The sequence below is a fragment of the Cottoperca gobio genome, chromosome 6, assembly GCF_900634415.1.
Source record: "Cottoperca gobio chromosome 6, fCotGob3.1, whole genome shotgun sequence".
NCBI classification, from domain to species: Eukaryota; Metazoa; Chordata; class Actinopteri; order Perciformes; family Bovichtidae; genus Cottoperca; species Cottoperca gobio.
Window position 1 is genome coordinate 13,022,509 of NC_041360.1, and position 20,023 is coordinate 13,042,531.

Sequence of the window (20,023 nt, forward strand, 5' to 3'; positions counted from 1 at the left end):
GATGTGAAAAATATGTACATTTGGTAATCTCAAAAACTTACCTGTTGGTGTTTTTGAGGCAGTGTTGTAGTTAGATACATTGTAAAGAAAAGAGAAAAAAACACCAGGACAGTATTTTAGGATCACTATTTCCATGGCCTCGTCTATTACTACATATCAAAGACTGTGCAAGTCACCAAAACCAGTGTGCATGGATATAAACCACCATGTCTTTATACAAGGACTCACATGTCTAGGGGTAGAATATAGAGAGGAGCTGACCAGTAGGTACTCATGTGAGACAAAAGTAAATCCTTTTCTTTTCCCATCAAATTGAACTTTTGAGTGACTGAAAACAGTTAGTAAGAACTCATAATACTGTTCTGAGTTATGTACACAACTGGATCACAAGTCAACCATGCAATCATTGTGCAGAACTATGAGCCGTGTTGTATTCATTCATTGCTCAACAAATATTTTTTGTCCAGTCCATATTTCCCATTTCTATGCCTTTTACTGTGCTAAGTGTACCACATCACTGTGGGAGAAGGGCATCGGTGTGGGGAAGAGGAGGCCGATGGTTATGAGGTGGGGCGGAGTGCCTTACTCAAAACTAATGCAGAGCTGTTGCCGTTGTGATTTGTTTTGGGAACTGAATGCAAAACAGATGTTAATGACCGTGCACACATATCAGCAAACTGTTGAGTTGTGGAGCCTGTTTTCTTCTGACTTAACACCAAGCAGTATATATATAGTTATCTTGATGCACTCTTATCAATGTCAATGATTGCCCTTGTCCCCTAGTGCTTAAAAGGGGATACAATGTAGCCTGTAGCATTACATCCTCTTCTTAGAGTCGTCTGGGAGAGCTGTGAACGTTTATCCGACATGGTTTCTGTTGTTTCAGATGAGTCTCATTTCAGCTTTATTTGTATATTCTGTAAAGGAAACGAGTTAAGCTCGCATTGTTGCAGGCAGAAGCAATGCTCGCTGAATCTGAACCCAAGACTTTAGACGATCTGTGAAACGTGTGTTCAATCACAAAGTTTTGATACTGGCAGAGTGGAGGCATGCTGCTATTAAATGAAGACACACGAGATGAAAAGATTAAGTCACTATCTTCACGATCCATTATCCATTTTGATATCATCCATTTCAAGATGTTTGCTGTCATCAAAAATGATTCACCAGAGCTTTTGAGTACTGGAGGGCCGGCTGAGTTTAATAAAAGAATCACAATGCATTGTGACAATTCGACTGAATGCAGCCCGATGGTACATCAGCTGTACTTGTAAACTGTTACTGTTAGGTCTAACTGGTTAACTGCTTTTTGCAAGACAATGCACCTGCAGACTGAGACACTAGTAAGACCTGAATAGCTAAATACAACTGTATTTCATTTGATAAACTGGTAAACATGTTATCGAGGAGCATGACAACATGCCATTAGGCTGTAGAAATGTGTTGACTATGTACAAATGTCAAAGTTCAGAAAAGTTGAAAGAATACTTCATCCAGCCCTCTGTCTCCGTCCAGGCCGTCCCCCTGCCTGCTGTGAGTGATTTTGTATACAAAAACAAAAAACTGCTTTATTGGAACCTGTGAAAGATGGCACGTTCATAAATCCCCATTGAGATGAAGTATAACTGTGTAGTGTTACTTGTGTATTATTCACCTTGTACAGCTGTATTCCTACAAATATGGTTTACTGTATCATTGATACTGTAGTTTCAAAGACGTGAACAACTATTTTTATGAAATGCGACAGTACTGATATATTACATTTTGCTAAAAAACAAAAAACTTGTTTACTGAAAGATATTCTGAAATACTGTCAAATAAACTCTTGACATGGTGTAAAATACTCATTTGTAGAGATTGTTTTACTTGTAACTGCAATGGTGAGACTAGAACAAACTCAACTAATCAGCAACCACTTTGAGAATAGGTGATCTTTATTGTGAAGTTTTGCTGATATTGAAGATTTTTGGATGGATAAAACAAAACATTTCAAGACTTAACATTTTTTGGGATATTTTATAGGCTGAACAATTAATTTATTAATCAAAAATAATAATCGATGATGACAACCCGAGGTGAGACGATACCAAAAACAATGCTAAATATTAATAATGGGTCCACATCGAGTTGAAAGTGAATTTTGTTTAACAAATCCGCCTCACACACAGCACGGATGAGTTTTCTGAGGTCACCAAACTACATGAAAGAATCAGAATCAATGTTAATTCTGGTAAAACATTTATCTATCAATGACGCTCACATAACCCTGAGAACAGGTGTGATTAGCCAAACTAAGTGAAACATGTGCGAGTGCAACGAGGGAGCTCTAACGCCAGGTACCACATATTCAATGAAGTCAGATCCACAATAATGATGTAAATATTTAGTGAATTATGCAGCTTTCCCAGTGAAAGTGACAGAGTGGAGATATTGATTATAATCCTTCACAGATGGATGAACAGTCATGTATTCATTTTGCACTCACACAATATTTTTTTTTTAAAGAAATTATACAAATATTTACACATTTCTGAACAAAGTAGGAACGTATTTTAAAATAAAACAACTTGTAAACATGTTCCCAGCATCTCGTCGCTGTTTAGTAGATTAGGCAGAGATGGTGAGCAGACAGCCGACTCATGATTCAGCGTTATTTTCTGTAGGAATTGAGGTTTCACCGTTTGTCTCCTCATTCAGAGGAGCCTCCTGAGAAAGAACAGAACAATGATCACAGTAAAATAAAAGAAGGAAAGGGTATAATATCCATTTCCCTAAAAGCCTCGAGTTATATTTCAATTACAGAATAATAGTGCCTACAAGGTTAAAGGTCATGTTATTGGCTTACCTTTAGATGTCTGTAGATTCCCATTTGGAAACGGCAGCAAACAACATCAAACAAGAATCCTATCACACCATGGAGCATGCCTGCAAGTGAGGAAGAGATCCAACTTACTGATGCTCATGAGGGTTTAGCTGAAGTGAAAATAACTTTAAGTGTTTTTATAAACGGATGTTTCCCTGTTCACATCCATATATAAATAATTTATAAAAAACGATGATTTGTCTTTTTGTAGGCTGTTTAATTCCAGTCTTTTAAAACGACTGTGTACCCTCACGAGCAGAATTATTCCTCCGCCACTTAGACGTGGAGCTTGCCAGAAACTCCATCATCTATGAGACAGCTAATGACAATACATTCATCATTTCCTCCCATTATCTTTAATCATTCTGTGAAAACTCCTGACAATTTAGTTTTAAAAAGATGATTTGCTGGAGTAGATGACAAGATTGGATAACAGTCAAATTCGTCCTGCTGTACATGGCATGTACCCAAAAGGAGCATACATGCAGTGATGCCTGATGTGAGCTCATTAACTACATAGTGTCTAGATTTAAATGAGTTAAAGAATTTTTCTATACAGTCCTTGGACACAACTGCATTATTGTGCAAGAATAACTTGACTAAAATATAAACACAGGTAAATAAATGTTCTCTGTGACTAATAATACATTATAAATGTAAAGCACCCAATGGCTGCCCGGAGGCCAGGGAAGCAATCTAAAAATTAGCAGCAGCAATTTAGAAGTCAGTATTTAAAGTAAGGGCTAAAACATGATAAAGCTCCCGTGTGTTCCTTTAACAGGGTTTCCTACAGCTCAGGGCAAATTAGATTTAAGACTTTTCAAGACTTTTTAATGCCATTCAAAATGAAATGAGACCAATTTTATACACAATCTTTCTACAATCCAGATCTGTGTGACTTTAATGCGAAAGGCATACGTCAGATAATAAACAATTCATAAAGTCCCACTTCCCATGTTAGCATTTATTTTATTTTTTACTTTTGAAAGATTGATTTAAGACATTTTGAAACCAATAAAAGGCATTATTATTGATTTCAATGCCTTTTTGAGGATCTGTAGGAACCCTGTTTAAATGCATCTGGCACACTACAATGTGTTTCAGAGAGTTTATCTACCTGTTGTAGAGAAAATGCCTCCAACGATGCCACAGAGTCTGACAAGAAACTGCCAGAGAGGCATGTGCTGCTCCGTGACTTTGACCATTAGTGAGCTGATATCGTATTTCATAAAGATCCCCGAGACTCCATGGCTGCCTGTAGCATGGTTTATCACTCTTTCCTGCAGAGCATGACAGAGGAATACAAACATATTTACCATACTGATACATAGAATACTGCACAAATATACAAAATTGTGCAAAATGTAAACCTACCCGCTCAGTGACTGAGTACTGGTGAGTTTCTGCAGAGATCTTGTAGGTGTTGAGTTTGGTGGGCACAATGGTGATGAAGTACTGAAACATGTGGTTAGCTGGTGATAAGAACCAAACATATCTGTTAGCTCAGTGAAAATGCATGAATTGCAATAAAAAGGGATTAATGTTTGACAACACAGACGCACATTCAGCAGAGACTTTCTCTGTGCCATCCAGAGGGCTGATGATCCCAGGAATCACTTCTCCAAAGGACAGGTGGTCAATCCGGTGAGAGAAATTATAAGCTGGGACACAACGTCAAATCAAAACAATTAATAATCATCATCAACTAAATGCAACTGCTTTATTTCATGCGTCACAACAACCACAACTTTACTGCACAGAGTGAATATTATCGCCATGTTACCAAAGAACATGAACATACATAAAGTGCATATGTGTACAAAGTTTTGTCACAAAGATAATGAACTCACTGTCATGGCTGACAAGTGCAGCTAGATGGGCATGGCCTCTGGGGTGCGGGATGGACCTGTGCGGGGACGAAAAGGTCAGAGGTCAGCCTCTGCAAAATGTTTAATCTTTAAGATTTATAGCTATGTCGATACATACTTGCCAACGGTAACGTGGAAATTCCCTGCCACCTTGTTGACGTACATGTGTCCATGTACCCTGCAGGCAGTAAGGGAAGTGGGACTGTCCTCACTATGGGGGAACAAGATGTAACACAAAGTAGAGGGAATATATTTATCACAATTTATGGGAGGTTCTAACACTTCTTTGTTTATCTTTGTAATCATATGTTCAACTTCAGCTGATGTTTAGGATCCTGTACCTTTGAGGCTCCGCGGGAGGAGCTGCTTTTATTGCAGCCTTGAAGAGTACATCCTGGAGAGCGTGCTCCACTCTCAGACGCTCCTGGATGTGCAGTAGTGTCCTGACAATAGAGGGATGGAAAAATTAACGAAACAAAAACTTGGAATGAGACAAAAAACAATTCAACGGATGAAACAGCATTATACATTTGAGAAAAATAGGGTTTCAACACATACCCTTTACCCGGCCTACTCTCAACGAATCAGGTTAAATTAATGTACTGCTTTACTTTCTGACAGTGCTACAGTCTATATTAATACTGTATGAAGACCAGAGACTGTGATGTTTGTGCCAATAAATGACAACTGAATTGGAAATGTAAAGTCAATCACATGAATGAAATGCCATCGTATTCCTTTAGGGAGTGTTCATAAATAGATGTTGAGAGCTGCAATTGTAATGCAAGTTAAAAACTTGAATCTTACATGTGCCATAATCTTTGCTCTGGAGAGAGCTCAAAGTTGACCTAAAATGTGACAAAACACAATTGTCAGACGAGCATAAATTAACTTTACCACTTTTACACAAAGAAAATACGATTTAATGCATTTTTCTTATTCTATTTTTACAATACAGTAAATAATCTGTGCACACTGAAGGCGCTCATACTCACTGGTTCATATTTTAAGCCATCAGAAGCAACCATGTTCTCTGCCAGATCCAGGACATCAGCACCTATATCTGCAGTCAAATTAAAAACAGCCGTGATACCTTTCCCATCCACATAGGAATGAGTTATTTTTCTAGAGCTGAAATATAATTAAAATATACTTTTTTTGTACTTACATTGGCATCTCATGGCCACTGTAATGTCAACATTTATCCTCAGCTTACTGTAAGTGAAGAGCAGATACAGTTAGGAAACATAAGACAACAAGGTTGAAGCACAATCATCACAATAATAAGCACTTCTTCATCTCTCACCTGCTGAAGTCTTTGTCCACCTCGTACTCGTACTTCATCCATGTGTTTGTGTACACAAAGAACTCCAGGAAGGCGAGGACAGCCATGAGAGTGAATGCTATCAGAGACACTGGAGAGTTTCAAAATGTAAGTTACTCCCTCGCAGAGGAAGAATGTAACCAGGAACATTTACACAAGTACTGTACTTACGTAAAGTACAAGAACCTTAAATGTGTACTTGAGTATCTCCTTTTCATGCAGCTTTATACTTCTACTCCACTACACCTCGGGGGTAAATATTGTACTTTTTACTTCACTACATTTATCTGACAGCTTTAGTAACTTTTTTCAGATTACAGTTTTCATCCCCTTCCTGTCCAGTGAAAACCATGCACCTCTAAATTAACAAATGTTGACTGTTTGTGATCAACTGAAGGATGAAGTGTTATTTTATGGGTTGAGAAAACTCTCCTACTTCTTAAGATAAATAAACTATTTCAAAAGCTACTTGGAAAATGAACAAAGCTGAAAACAGGGCTGTTTAGAGATGTGTGGTTCTTATAGCTTGTATAGAGTAGGCTATGGGGTATTGCAGTAGATTAAATTGCCCAACATTATATAAAGGAGTTAAATTAGTAGATCCATAAACATCTACAGCAGTAAAAATATTCAAATGCAACATACACATTCATGCAGCAGTTAAACACTGGCAAGTGGGAAATTGTACTACAGAAGGACTACTTTTAGTACATTTAGCAGATAATACTTAGATACTTAAGTAAGGTTTTGAATGTAGGACTCGTAGTGGAGCATATTCACAGTGTGGTATTAGCACTTTAAGTGGAGTGTGTGTGTCTGTGGTTACCTGTCCCACCGCTGGCTGTGGACTCCACATAGCTCTCAGGAACTTTGGGGAAAGCGTCCAACTCCTTCACCAGAGTCAGAGCCTTCTTCTTCGTCAGTCTCCTCATGTTAGGGGCAGCAGTGGTGCAGCTTCAAGTGACTCCCTCATAAAATGTGTTAGTTTTTAGCAGCTAGTCAGTTCGTTACCGTCAGTTGGTTAGTGTGACGACCGTTGAGGAATATTCAGTCGGTCTTCTCTGCGCTGACGCGCAACATGACAGCTGTTAGCAACCGAGCTAACAGATGTTAGTTAAGATGGAAAGCTAGCCGGCTAAAACATGACTACGGGCGGCTAGTCTAAGTGAAAGAATAGTCGTTATTGTACCGTGAGCTCAGTCCACGGTTAAAGTGCTTATTTTCACAGTAAAACATCAAGAAATCCACAGACGCGAAATAAGTTACCTGGAGAAACGTCAGGTGTGTTGTGGACTAGCTAGCTGGCTACTGTGTCGTCTGACCCCATTGTCTGAATAAAAACTGCTCCCATTTGGACGTAGCGCCCTCTGACGGTATCTAACAAGTCACAAACATGCATTTCACAGTTAAAGTATGGTTTAAAACGTTGAAATATGATATAAATAAGATTAAAAACTAACGCTATGTCGTGGTATACTATACCACTATACTATATATGAAGAGTTTGGTGCTATGCAAGCTATATTTGCCACTGGTGGAAATATAGCTTATAGTCAGAGGTGGAAGAAGTACTCAAATATTGTATTTACAAATAGTAGGCTAAACTAATACCAGTGTACAAATATTTTTTAATAAATTGCAAGTTACAAAAGTCCTTCATTTAGTCTTTTACTTAGGTTAAAGTACTAGCATCAAAATATACTTTATGTACCAAAAGTAAAAGTACTCATTATGCAGAATGGCCCTTTTTGGAATAATATATATTATATCACTGGATTATAATTACTAATCTTAATTACTTGTTATACTGCCAGGTGGCTTAATCCATGCTAATACATCATATTTCATTAGTTTATATGTATTTTATATTAATAATATGAAGCTGCAAAGTAGGCTTACTAGTAACTAATGTTTTCAAATAAATGTAGTGGAGTAAAATGTACAATATTTGCTTTCAAATTGTAGTTGAATAGAAGTATAATGTAGAATAAAATGGAAAATTGTAGTACTGTAGTATTGTTATACCTGAAAATTGTAGTCATGCACAGTTCATTGAGTAAATGTTTAGTTACTTTCCACCACTAACACGAGCAAGTAAACACTTTTGATCTAGTTGGCACTGGATGACCAAGTTGGCAAAGCAGGCGCCTGTCCCATGGTCCCAAAAGCACTAGGTTGTCTGTGTGGCACTGTTAATATTATTATTAAATTACTTTGTATCATTTGAATGTTTGCACATTTGTTTGCTAATAACAATTAAGGTGCAACTCCTACAAACGCCACAAAGCAGATAAGAGTCTTATTCTTTTAACATAATTTCAGAGGCCCCCTATTGCATGGTGTCAATATTGAACATACACTGAACTGAACCTCAATAAATCCTGAGTGAGATATTGTTCATATACACATTGAGCCAAAAACATTTTTCAAGACACAATCCCAAATCTCATAGAAGAATTTCTGTTCTTCCATTGATTTCAGATAGAAGAGTCAATACAATTAATATTATTACATTATTGTTATGGAGCAGCTTTAATGTTTGATCACTATACTCTGCCTCTCTACTTTTCAAGGACTCAGGAGATATTTTTTCAAATCCACAAATTAAAACTGAGATGTAAAAATATGACATAAATAACAAATGAAATACATTTTAACAAGGGCTTTCCCTTTTACACCAAAACTGCATCTTTAATAGTGAGCAACGGGTAGTTGGATCCTCCACCTACACAGCCTGGATTCCAGCTCTTGTATCAAAGAACCTCTGCCCTACTCATGTGTCCTTGAATAGTTTGCTCAATCACTGACAATTAAAATGATCCCTGGCTAACAAAGAGAGAATTTTTTGTTAGGGATGGGCAAAGAATCAGATTAAATGTTGCTGAAAACATTCATGAATGCATTAACAGACGTATTTCCCAGTCTTAAAAGGGGCCCATCGAATAATAATGCTGCAAACGATACTATTGTAATAGTATGACAACAACAGGAGTAACTACTTGCAAACCCTAACTACTATTTTTTAAGTTGAGAACATCATTACATTTGTCTTTCAAGTAACATAAATCATGAGACATCATGAGAGATCATCAGAGATTTCCTCCTTCAGTCAGGAGTACGTCTCCTCAAACAACAACAAAAAATGCTTATAATCACATGAGTGAGGACTTTTGTTTAGGCGTACCGTCAGTACTAAAGATATATACATCTATAGTGAGATACTATATAACTTCAAGTAATATCTACATTATTTTAGTGCTGTGCAGGCATAAGACAAATAAGCATGCCAACAAAAATCCATCCTCAACAATAGTTCATAGCCACATCTAACATCAAGGTTGTGAAGCTCTTCCCAACAGATGATGACTGGAAAGGTCAGCAGATATTGTAGATGCCAACACAAACTCAAATATACAATATGACCTCCTGCTAAAATAGTTTTATGGTCAAAGCTCAAGAGGCTGAAATCCATTCACATACTGCTCGCTCTATTCTGCAGGTACAGAGTCCGGACCCTCGTCCTGTAGGACGGCTGTCTCTAGGACATCGGAGGTGGGCGTGTCAGGCGGCTCTTGAGAGAGATCTTCAGAGCATCTGCTCAAAGTGGGTGAGATCACATCTGGACTTGTGTCACAGGACTCTGTGCTATGCTCCGAGGTGGCGGTTGTAATTGTCGTGGCAGCACTTGGGGGTACTGGGTCAAACCTCTCTTCGTCGTCCTCCAGGATGGGCGCTTCATGAATATCTGCCATACAAACAGAGATATTTTAGACAAGCTGTTTTAGGGAAGTTTACTGTGATTATAAAATGAGGAATAGAACGAAAACTCTAACTCACTGCTGAAAGCCTCTGGGTACTGCTTAGCAATCTTCCCTTTTAGTGTCCTGGAGAAGCAGAGGTGGTAAATGATCAGAAGTTGAGTATGTGTGTATATATGTGTGGGTTTGCACTGGGGACTAGTGACTTACCTGATCCTCCTAAACACGCTGTCCAGATCCTTCTTCATCTCCACAAGGGTGCGAGTGTGGAGTAGGAAGCGATCGTTCATCTGCTGCAGTCGCACGTTAGACAGCCCGTTGAAGTTGATCAACATTTCATTGGTTTTCTCAAAGCGGTCAAGCCTGTTTTCACAATTGTTCAGATAACAATTATCTTCAGGTACAAGTTTAACAAAGAACAAGGCAGATCTCAGCATCACTGTCATATGCAAATGAATTGACCTACGCCACACAACACACTCATTTAATATTTAGTTGTGCAAAGTAGCAGAAACACCACATGAAGCTAAACAGACCAATCACACCAAGACACTCACATGTGTCTCTGAGCCTGGATGATGGCATTAACATCCTCAGAGTTGACCATGCTCAGCATCCTGTTACAGAACACACCAGATGCTGTGGGCTCCACCATGATGAAGATCAAGACGAAAAAGCTGCAAGTACAAACCTTTATTTAGAGTTTACTTTACTTTACATACGAGTAGTATGATATAATATACTCAACAGCACGAGCCCATTAAGATATCTTTAGCATGAAACTACTTGACGGGATACAGTTAGTTATATTCAGTTAGTTATATATCTGCAGTGGCAGTCAAACCAAACTGTTGAGTGTAATTGTGATATTTTAATGCAGCGTGTTTAACGATGATGGACTTTATTAACACCCAGCAGAGCCCCCTGTTAGCAGGCTGAACCATTGTTTATCTGTTGACGTTAGCTGGTGAGCTAAACTAACGAGCAACAACATTAATATTAGCTACCTCACTCCCACGGTGGATGTTGGCGTCGACCTCTGGCTGTTTGAATATCAGATTTGAAACGACTTCTGCAGCCGAAAGGTGCATCTGACAGCTGGCTGTTCAACAAAAACAAAACACTTCCGTGTTTCTTTTTTTAAACTTCCTGTCATAGGACCACCATTTCCGGTGTGTGTTTTCTTTTTTATGTTTCTTCTTCTTTTTTTCCTTTCTTTATTTAAAACTGCGCAAAACACAGATGTACAACAATGTATTAACAAATCTCATCTGGTTATATGATTGTTATTCAGATCTAACGTTAGAATTATATAACACAATTACAACGAAAGTACGGGACGTGTTAATAAATAGACGTGAATAAATAGAAGTAAAGGAAGACATTTAAATATATACCCCAAATGTGAAACAAATGAGAAAGCACATCATTTCGAAGTCGATGCAATATTATCCATAATAATTGATGTTTTTGTCACATTTATTATTAGTAACTGAAAATACACACTAACATTAATTCGCAACAAAAATAGTCTTTGGAATATGTTAACCTTATTTATGAACGTGGGACATCCCATGGAGGCACAGAAGTTGTATTGCATCATCCAAAAAAACATTTGTCTAAGGTGCAATTTGGAAAGGCTGCTTCTGTTATCAGCCCAGAGAAGCATTAAAATAATAATATTTGTAAAGAGACAGGGAGGAATAACGAATAGGTGATCAGCTTTTCTTCTGTTTACAAAATGAACAATCAGGTGCTTTGAATGTATTGCAACTGTGCTACACAGATAATGGACAGAGTCTAATACTGCAATAGTCAATATGAATTACTTTAACAATATTATGTGTCTTAGGGAAAAAGCTTATACGGTTCCAATGCATTTTGTATCTCTTATATATAATAATAACCGGTGTATCGAAGCATTTCTGCAAAATTACAAAAGCCTAAATAGGAGATGTTTGCACCAGTAGTGAGATTGAAGTACTCCACAGCTTTGCTCCTGCAAGGACTATTAAATGTCAAACGTTGAATCCAAGACTGAAACCTATAAGATGTTAAATACATTGTAGTCAAACCAAACTCAAACAGGTTTTCTACTTTTTTAATTCAGTTACCAACCTTTATCTGAAGCTGACATAACACACAAATGTTTTTTACAAATGCATGAAATGAAAGATTAGTGCTACCCTGAAAGTTTATGAACAACCCATATTTTTGATTAAATCTCAAGCAAAGTGATTATAATGTAATTGCACTAAACTAAAGTGAGTATGGAGAGGTACATGTGAACAAAAAAACAGTCTTATAATTGATGAAACTCGGATGTAGACAATCTTCTGCAGAAACCAGGAAAGACCGAGAAGTCTGATCAGCAGTATGTTGTCTCTGAAATGTTGTAAATTATTTTACCTTTCCCTTATATTACATAATCTGACATTGTGCATTAATACTTACATGATATAGTAAGTCACCGTAAAGTAAATCATTCATCATTCCAACCCACCTTATACTAATAAATCAGTAACTCCATACTTCCAGAAAACTCACAAAATTACTTTTATTAAGGGACAAGTAAAAAAAGTACATGATTTATAAAAAATACAAAACCGCTTTGTCTAACTTGTAAGCTAAGTAAATGCATAGCAACAGTACATGCAAGTCTAAAGTTAGGTATCCTACAATTCTGTAACATTTTTAAGCTACAGGCTAAAAGGGGAAAAGTACAGTTTGGTTGCAATCTATCATTCATTTCAGTCTACATGATACATATCCAAAGAGATGGTACAGAATAAGTTAGGTTGCACGCAACTCAACTGATGAGTAAATAAATACTTAACAACATTTCACAAATATTGACATCTGGTAATTCAACGCAATGTTAAACGAAGCCTGCGTGAGAATTACATTTGATTTCTGAAATACAAAATCATTCTACATATAAGCTAAAGATGAAAAGAATTCATTCTATTACACTTCTAAGCGGGTATGCAGTGATACAAATAAATATGAAATAAATAAATAATGAAACCCATATAAAGAGCCATATGGCTCACCCAACCCCTTATGTACATTACACACCCTCTGCTCCCGACTACAACAACACGTGTATGAAATTTCTTTAGTGTTCCGTTAACCATAAACATACATACAAATGACCTCGGACAAGCACAAGTGTCCATAGAAAACCTGCATTGATTTGACATTGGGTGAATTTCAATGTGCTTTGGCTTTCGTTTGATAAATAAAGTAATATTAGGCTATATATCACAACATATGTGTGGTATATAAGAGGCAATGGCATAGAATTTCAACTTGTATGAAGTAATTTACCTATACTGACCCAAGAATGACGGGAATCACTGATATTGATATTGCTGAATGACTATAGACCGATTGTGTGTTTTGCTGTTGTATTATGTGGTATTATTATGCAAAAAAAATCTATTTCTCCTTTTTCTTTTTTTTCTTAAATATAAAAATAAGTTAAAACTTCAGAGAAATGGATCAAAAAAAATAAAAGTAAGATTTACAGTTTATATAAGGCCATGCAATGTTTGTAGACTCATGCATCAGATCATTAGGTCTTTTGGATGAGTGGGCTTGCCATTCATGCAAAATGCACTACGTGTTACTGAGGCCACAATAAATATAGTGTCCCTTTGTGTTCCTTAATACCGATCCAGAATTAACACTAGCACTGTCTGTAACACATAATTAAGGCTGGTGTATTTGCTGTTGAAGCTGTGAATAGGCCTTGTTTAAATGGGACCCACACTCGTATTTGCACACAGAGACAGTCTACAAACACAAACTCTTTGATAGGAATTGGTGTGAAAAAAACACAAACACAGGGGCTACTGTACAGGTCTGTGCTCTGTCAATGTAAAGTGTCATTCATTCCAAAACGAGATATCCACCATTTCAAAAAAGAAGTATCTACTCTTAACAAAGAAAGCAAAAGTAATGCCATTATTTTAGTCATCTTAACGCGTATGCTCATAAAATATCCACACTGAGAATGGATTCAGCTGTATGTTTGAAATGCTGAGTAATGAATTTCAAGTAGCACACTTCTCTGTGAGTAAGTTGATGTATTGCGTTTTGGAAAAAAAAAACATTTAAATGTACCAGCAAAGAGCTCCAGCATTTCATCTAAAGTAGTTTAAAAACACCACGGATAATGGTCCATCGTCAGGATGGTATGATTATTAAATACAAAATAAGAGACAAAGTGGAAAAAACAGTTCATAAGTTACCATTGAAACTAAATAAACACACCTCCAACATTATTGTGGAGAAGACCAAAGGATTTTCAGCTGCTTTATGATAGAAGGCAATCTGAGGCCACTTCTTTCTGTAAGTGCTTGAGAAAAAAAACAGCACCTCAAGATTTCTTCAGAAAGATGTGCAAGGCGGGACTTTCTCCTTTACCAGCCATCCGCCATCACCGCCGTTACACACAGCTGTGCAGGCTCTGCAATTTCCTCACACCTTGGTGTCTCCTTCACTTCCTCTTCCGTCTGGGATTTATGCCCACTGACATCCACACCCACCTGGCCCTCCTGTATCTCGACCTCTTCCTCCTCATCTTCCTCCTCCTCTTCTTCCTCCTCCTCTTGCTGCTGCTGCTGCTGCTGCTGCCGTTGTTTGTTGCGGCAGCATGGTTTGAACAAATGAGGGTCGATGAGCACCTCCCCAAAGCGCCCCTTGTAGATTATTCCACAGCACACCTTTTGCCTAGACAAAATATAACACATATCTATTTAAGTTTATGAAGCAACACCAAAGCAATTAAAGGGCCTATACCTGTGCTTTACATGCTTTAGGCCGTGTATAATAGTGCATTAAAATGCAGTGATAATGTAAATCTGAGGAATATCTAAAGTCAGTGTGAACTTTGTCAAATGCAAACTTGGTTTGCAGGTGGTGGGAGAATGATGTCTTGCAAAAGAAAAGAAGATGGGGATCTCCTTGAAAACTCCAGAGCACTGTCAGCTCTCACGTTTATTGAAATGTTGGTCACAAAACTTTGTCAGGCATTAAAAGTGCAGAGTAATGCAATGTAAATGATATTTTCAGGTAATGGCCGAATCGTACAAGACTTAAAGTGGTCCTTTAAAGAAGGTGAGCAGCCCATATTATTGATATTATATTTCAAACACACAAGTGGTAAAATAAAATAAAAGAAGAAGAGAAAAGTAATTTATTGATGTCCCCATCTTTATTCAACTGGTGTGAAATACCTGATTGATAGTTTTAAGCTTTTGCCCAAAAGTTTCTAAATTATACTGCAGAACATTAAAGGCCCTGCCCATCCACACAGGTGGGGGATTTACCCCGCCTGATTAAACCTCTCGTCAGGAGGAAGATGGTACCAAACTATGAACTAGTAAGAATGATAGAGGAGTGATTTGCAATTTTCTCTGGTTGTGGATTCTTCACAAATTCAAGGTAACACAGGGTGAATAATTGATATACAAATGATCATTTTGGGGGGTGAAGTATTCCTTAAGACACTGACCTCTTGCCTTTACATTTTGACCATGTGAAAATCCATAGTGTCAATAACAAGCTGCAATGTGTCGCTGTCAATCCTAAATAATGAATCCGTGCTTGTGCTTCACTGTCTGACTCACCTCTTCCAGTAAGTGAGGTCCAGAAATGAGAAAACAGGGGAGCGGCTGGATCCTGGCCTGAGCTCAGTGTCTGAACCGTCATCTGACAGGTTGCTGTAGCTCGGAGACTGAGCTGGGGAGGTGCTGGAGGTGGTGCTGTGGGTATCTGAATCTGAGGGGCAAAGTGTGAACAATGAAGGGGTGAATGAAATATGTTGTGTTTGTGAGACAAACAAAAATCTACTCTTCAAGGAACAAACAAGTACCATTAAACATGTTCCTGAATGCCAAAACTGCAGAACTCACTATTTCTTTTAAGCTCTTTCTGCAGCCTGCTGATCTGGCTCGGCCGGGCTTTCTTGGAGATGGACTTTATCGTCTTAGGCCTGGAAGTTATCTTTAGGCTAGGACCTCCTCTGGCATCGACAACCTGAATGGAGAAGAGGATAAGTTATTACTGAATGAGTTTGCTTAATTCAGGTATTTTATCATGGCCAAGCAATAGCTCAGCCATATCAGTACCTCGATCCAAACTCACATGGTTCCAGTTTTTCTTGGTCCCCACAGGTAGCTTTTTCCATCGTTTCACCAGGAGCACACAGGCGTTACAGATTTCTCCAGATCGAGTTTCACTCAATCTGCAAGACAATTATAGTTTCTTAAGAAATGACAAAGGGGAAATGATTTAAATCAATTAGGTATAGCACCACAGTAATCTCTCTCCACGTGTTCAGCTGTGTCTCTTACCCAAAACAGCTCCTGAAGTCTTTCTCGTACCGCTTACTGTCCGTGAAACGAGAGCTTGACGACTTTGCGCGGCAGATGCAGCAGCCGTCCAGACTCCTGTACATTTTTGGCTTATGAAAGCCAAACATCTGCACGAAGAAAAAAAGATTTCAATATTAACACCTCAGTCTCTCATCGATGTGCATGATGTGTTAACTGCAGCACCTGCCTGCACCCGTACATATGTTATTGTACCATTTCAGTTGAGCCTTATGTGAATTAATACAAACAAATCTGGTGTTTTTCTCACAATCAGAAAGCACTAAAAATGCCAGGCAAAGCGATTTGGTTGGAACATATCTCTCTGCTTTGACCCACATGGGGGGGAAGTAGGTCAACAGTCAGACAGCGTGTCAGACAGATCATGTCACCATGCTGCGCTCACAGGATGCACGCCTCATTTTGGGGACTCAAAATATAAGCACGCACTTAGTCTGATCCTCCAGGCTGCAGAAGATACGTTATTTGCGGGTCAAGCACAAACTACATAATATAAGCAGAGAAAGCTAGAGAAATGCAAAAATATGAATGTGCCTGACGGGAAGTCCCTCATAATGCTATAAATGCGCCGGTTATGCAGAGAAATTATGATTTATGTTGCTAGGCAAAATGTAATCTCCACAGCACATGTAGACCTGAACTGCGGCAAAACTGCGAGCCGCGCCCCCCAGACTGGGTTTTTTTTTCTTGCCATCAGTCCTCGGGGTTCTCAGAGAGCGGACAGAGAGCAGGGAAAATGACAAACCTCTCACTCTGCTGGTTATATTGAATACTACTTAAAGTTGGGCGATGTGAGGGAAAATATGAGAACCTCCTGATGACTGAAGATATCAGTATAAGTATGACAATGTAGTTGACATGGAAATTAAAATCACATGGTAAATGTTTAAATAATAAAAACTATGGAACGGTATTATTTATGTATCTTTACTATTGCAGAAAACTGCAATAAAAACCACTGATATATATATATATATATATATATTATATTATATATAGTATATTTGCAGGAAGGTACTTCACTGAGATTAAAAATGTATTTTACCATGAGAAACATCCATTATAGCAACATTTTTATTTCCTATTTCTTCTCAACAATTATTAGATATATAATTAATATCATCTTAAGAGAAAACAAACAGCACACCAAAATGGTTACAGCCAATTTGCATATTGTGTAAACCGAGAGTAGACAGACAACATGAGGAAATTTGGGTCTGTTGCATCTGTGCTTGTCTCCTTTGAAAAATAACTATTAGAGTGCCCTTACCCCCTGATACAGTCTTTGTGTGATTCTTTAAATTAGGACCAATAGCAAACATGTATAACTAAGTCATTAGGAACAACAAATTGGAATGATAGAATAAAACAGTTGTGAGATGACAAAAGTACCAGTTGGTAGGTTCAGGGTTAAATAGAACAAATATAAAGAGATAGTCAATTATAAAACAAAACAGATATCATCAGAAATATATTAAAATGTTAGAAAATAATATATACCATCAACTTTATATTTGTTGTATACAAACAACCTTGTATTAGCTCGATGCCTGTAGTATATTGCAAGGCCGGCCACATTTTCACTCGAGCACCTCATCTGTAAACTGCAGACGATCTCTGCAGCAGAATACAGTACGTGACGCAACTCAACATGGCAACACACTTCAAAGGCGGAGGCAGTGTGGAGAAGGGGGTGTGATGCGATTTTCCGAAAAAGCCGTAATATTAAAAGTAAACTGTAAAAATCCTCCTGAAAGCAGTTGGGACTTGAGTGAATAATACTTGCCCTTTCTAAAATAAAAGAAGGCGCCGAGAAATGCTCTTGTTTTTACCGAGAGAAAAGTGCAAGTCGCCAATTTCACCGCCCACTCCAGCGAGGAAGCATGGCATGCCACACGACCTGCTTCATGCGCACCCATTTTATGATGACCGTCCCCTGCACGACGATGTCCGACTTTCCCTCCCTACGTTAACTTTATGTAGTGAAATAAACTAGGGTAAACACATTTCGAAAGCAAAATGTCTGGTTTTCAACTGTAAAAGAAAGCCGTTCTCATACAATCGTGTAATTTGATCTTTACTCTTTGTTATTCCACAGCCGCGTTACTGCAACAGTCCACCTTCAACTACATGTGCACGAAGTTCAAGGCGACGGCTTTCTGAAAGTCAGTGTTCGTGCTTTTTTCAAACACTTAACAGCATTTGTTTTACCCAGCTTGAGTTTCATGAGGCGTGCGTGAATAGTTTTGTGTTTTCGGTGGCTGTTTTGTTGACAGGGGCGCCCGCGTGCTGAGACTGAGACGCATCTCTGGTCCGGGTGGGCGTGAGAGATTTAACTTGGCTTATTTAGCAGGCGTAAATGTATAGTAGACTGCATGTGCACTACATCCACATTGTGGATATAAAATGCATTTTAGAAGAGTGTGTTTCCGACCGTAGAGCTCTCAATAACCGACTTTGGTCAAATTTCGCCAGCGATAAAGGTGCTATTTCCTCCGGCAGCCGATAACAATAACAACAGCCACCCCCTGCTCATCATGCCTGCATATGATACAATTCCGCCACTATTAAATACATCTTCGCGTTTATTTAGCCTTCCGTCCACTTTGCCCGATTACTTTAACTGTTTATAAGGTGATCTACACATCGAGTTGACCACGAAGCCGGTGTTGCAGCAGGCCTAAAAACAGCAATTGTTCTAAGACAACTCGAAGCTTGTTTTAAATGACACATCTTGTTCACAGCGTATACTTTAAAACCCCGTAAAGCTTCAAACACCCAACAAAACAATTAGAAACCGGATGCGGTCTTTACCTTGTTGCAAGCTGCGTGAATCTGATTAAAAAAAAGTAATAGTCCTTAAAGCGCGTCGTTACGATGTGACTATTATGAAAATCAACCCGCATCAGTAACCCGCTCCCTTGTTGATGTCTGCGCTTGTGGACGGGACTGGATAGTTGTGGACATAGTGCGCATGCGTCGTACCCACACCTCCATTTCAGAGAAGGGAAGAAGGCTTTTTTCTTTTTCTTCAATCAAAGCATTTACATAAACGACGTGTGACGTATCCGTGCGTCTGCATGCTACTGGCCTTATAAGGATGGGAACATTGCGCGGGAACAGGGGGCTCGGCCCCGGTTGCTATGGCACATTGGAGAGCGTAATCAAAGGGGCGGGGCCTGTCGTTTTACTACAGAGCGCCAGATGGCCCGTCTGCAGGCTCGGCGTCTACCAGCGAGATACGCTTTGTTGATTTGAATTGCGTGACAGATTAGTGGTAAATAAAAGGTGGATGAAACATGGCCTCGATCCAGTGGTCAGTTCAGGTCGAGCAACCACGTGTATCCATTTGCCAAAATGTGAAATGATAAGACTGGAATCGTTTGCTTAATATGTCGGGATACAGTGTCAATAAGAAGGTTTTTCTTTGAAGTAAATCGCACAATTATCCATGCACTATATAGTGGGGCAGATGTGTGAAAAAGATGTTCACCTCTGGCAGAAAGCATGGCAATTGGTACATAAGTGGTTTAATGTATGCTGAATCGAAATAGATCTGGAGACATTGGATACGCACAATTTGGGGAGGGGGTATTTTGGCCATTTTTGACGGTTTTGCACCGGCAGCAATTTGGGGGTATGGTTGATTCCTAGCCTGTCACCTCACTATGGCTTCTTTGTTCTTTTCATCTTATTTTTGGAATGGGCATATAATTACCTTTCAGATGGATATTCACCATGTGATAGATATTCACCTTTATATAGACAATCTTAAAACAATTATCACCATTAATTGTTAAACAAAATAT

General features: G+C 38.5%; 3 protein-coding genes across 3 annotated transcripts; all 3 read right to left on the reverse strand.

Annotated features, from left to right (window-relative positions):
- Positions 1 to 1,916: 1,916 nt before the first annotated feature.
- On the reverse strand, positions 1,917 to 7,426 carry LOC115009407 (endoplasmic reticulum-Golgi intermediate compartment protein 2-like). The gene is made up of 13 exons (XM_029433367.1): positions 6,882 to 7,426; positions 6,038 to 6,146; positions 5,900 to 5,946; positions 5,727 to 5,794; positions 5,539 to 5,579; positions 5,073 to 5,174; positions 4,850 to 4,942; positions 4,714 to 4,769; positions 4,426 to 4,524; positions 4,238 to 4,335; positions 3,981 to 4,143; positions 2,846 to 2,925; positions 1,917 to 2,706 (listed from the first exon to the last, which is right to left on the reverse strand). The coding sequence occupies exons 1-13, from the start codon at positions 6,985 to 6,987 to the stop codon at positions 2,638 to 2,640; spliced, it is 1,131 nt and encodes a 376-aa protein (XP_029289227.1). The 5' UTR covers positions 6,988 to 7,426; the 3' UTR covers positions 1,917 to 2,637.
- A 1,142-nt stretch (positions 7,427 to 8,568) lies between these two features.
- kxd1 (KxDL motif containing 1) lies at positions 8,569 to 10,964 on the reverse strand. Its single transcript, XM_029432957.1, has 5 exons — positions 10,821 to 10,964; positions 10,371 to 10,490; positions 10,024 to 10,176; positions 9,893 to 9,939; positions 8,569 to 9,800 (listed from the first exon to the last, which is right to left on the reverse strand). Exons 2-5 carry the CDS (start codon positions 10,466 to 10,468, stop codon positions 9,544 to 9,546), a joined length of 555 nt encoding a protein of 184 aa, XP_029288817.1. The 5' UTR covers positions 10,469 to 10,490; positions 10,821 to 10,964; the 3' UTR covers positions 8,569 to 9,543.
- Positions 10,965 to 12,345: 1,381 nt separating this feature from the next.
- sinhcaf (SIN3-HDAC complex associated factor) lies at positions 12,346 to 19,168 on the reverse strand. The gene is made up of 6 exons (XM_029434702.1): positions 19,029 to 19,168; positions 16,176 to 16,303; positions 15,967 to 16,066; positions 15,735 to 15,858; positions 15,450 to 15,600; positions 12,346 to 14,550 (listed from the first exon to the last, which is right to left on the reverse strand). The coding sequence occupies exons 2-6, from the start codon at positions 16,301 to 16,303 to the stop codon at positions 14,241 to 14,243; spliced, it is 813 nt and encodes a 270-aa protein (XP_029290562.1). The 5' UTR covers positions 19,029 to 19,168; the 3' UTR covers positions 12,346 to 14,240.
- Positions 19,169 to 20,023: the final 855 nt, after the last annotated feature.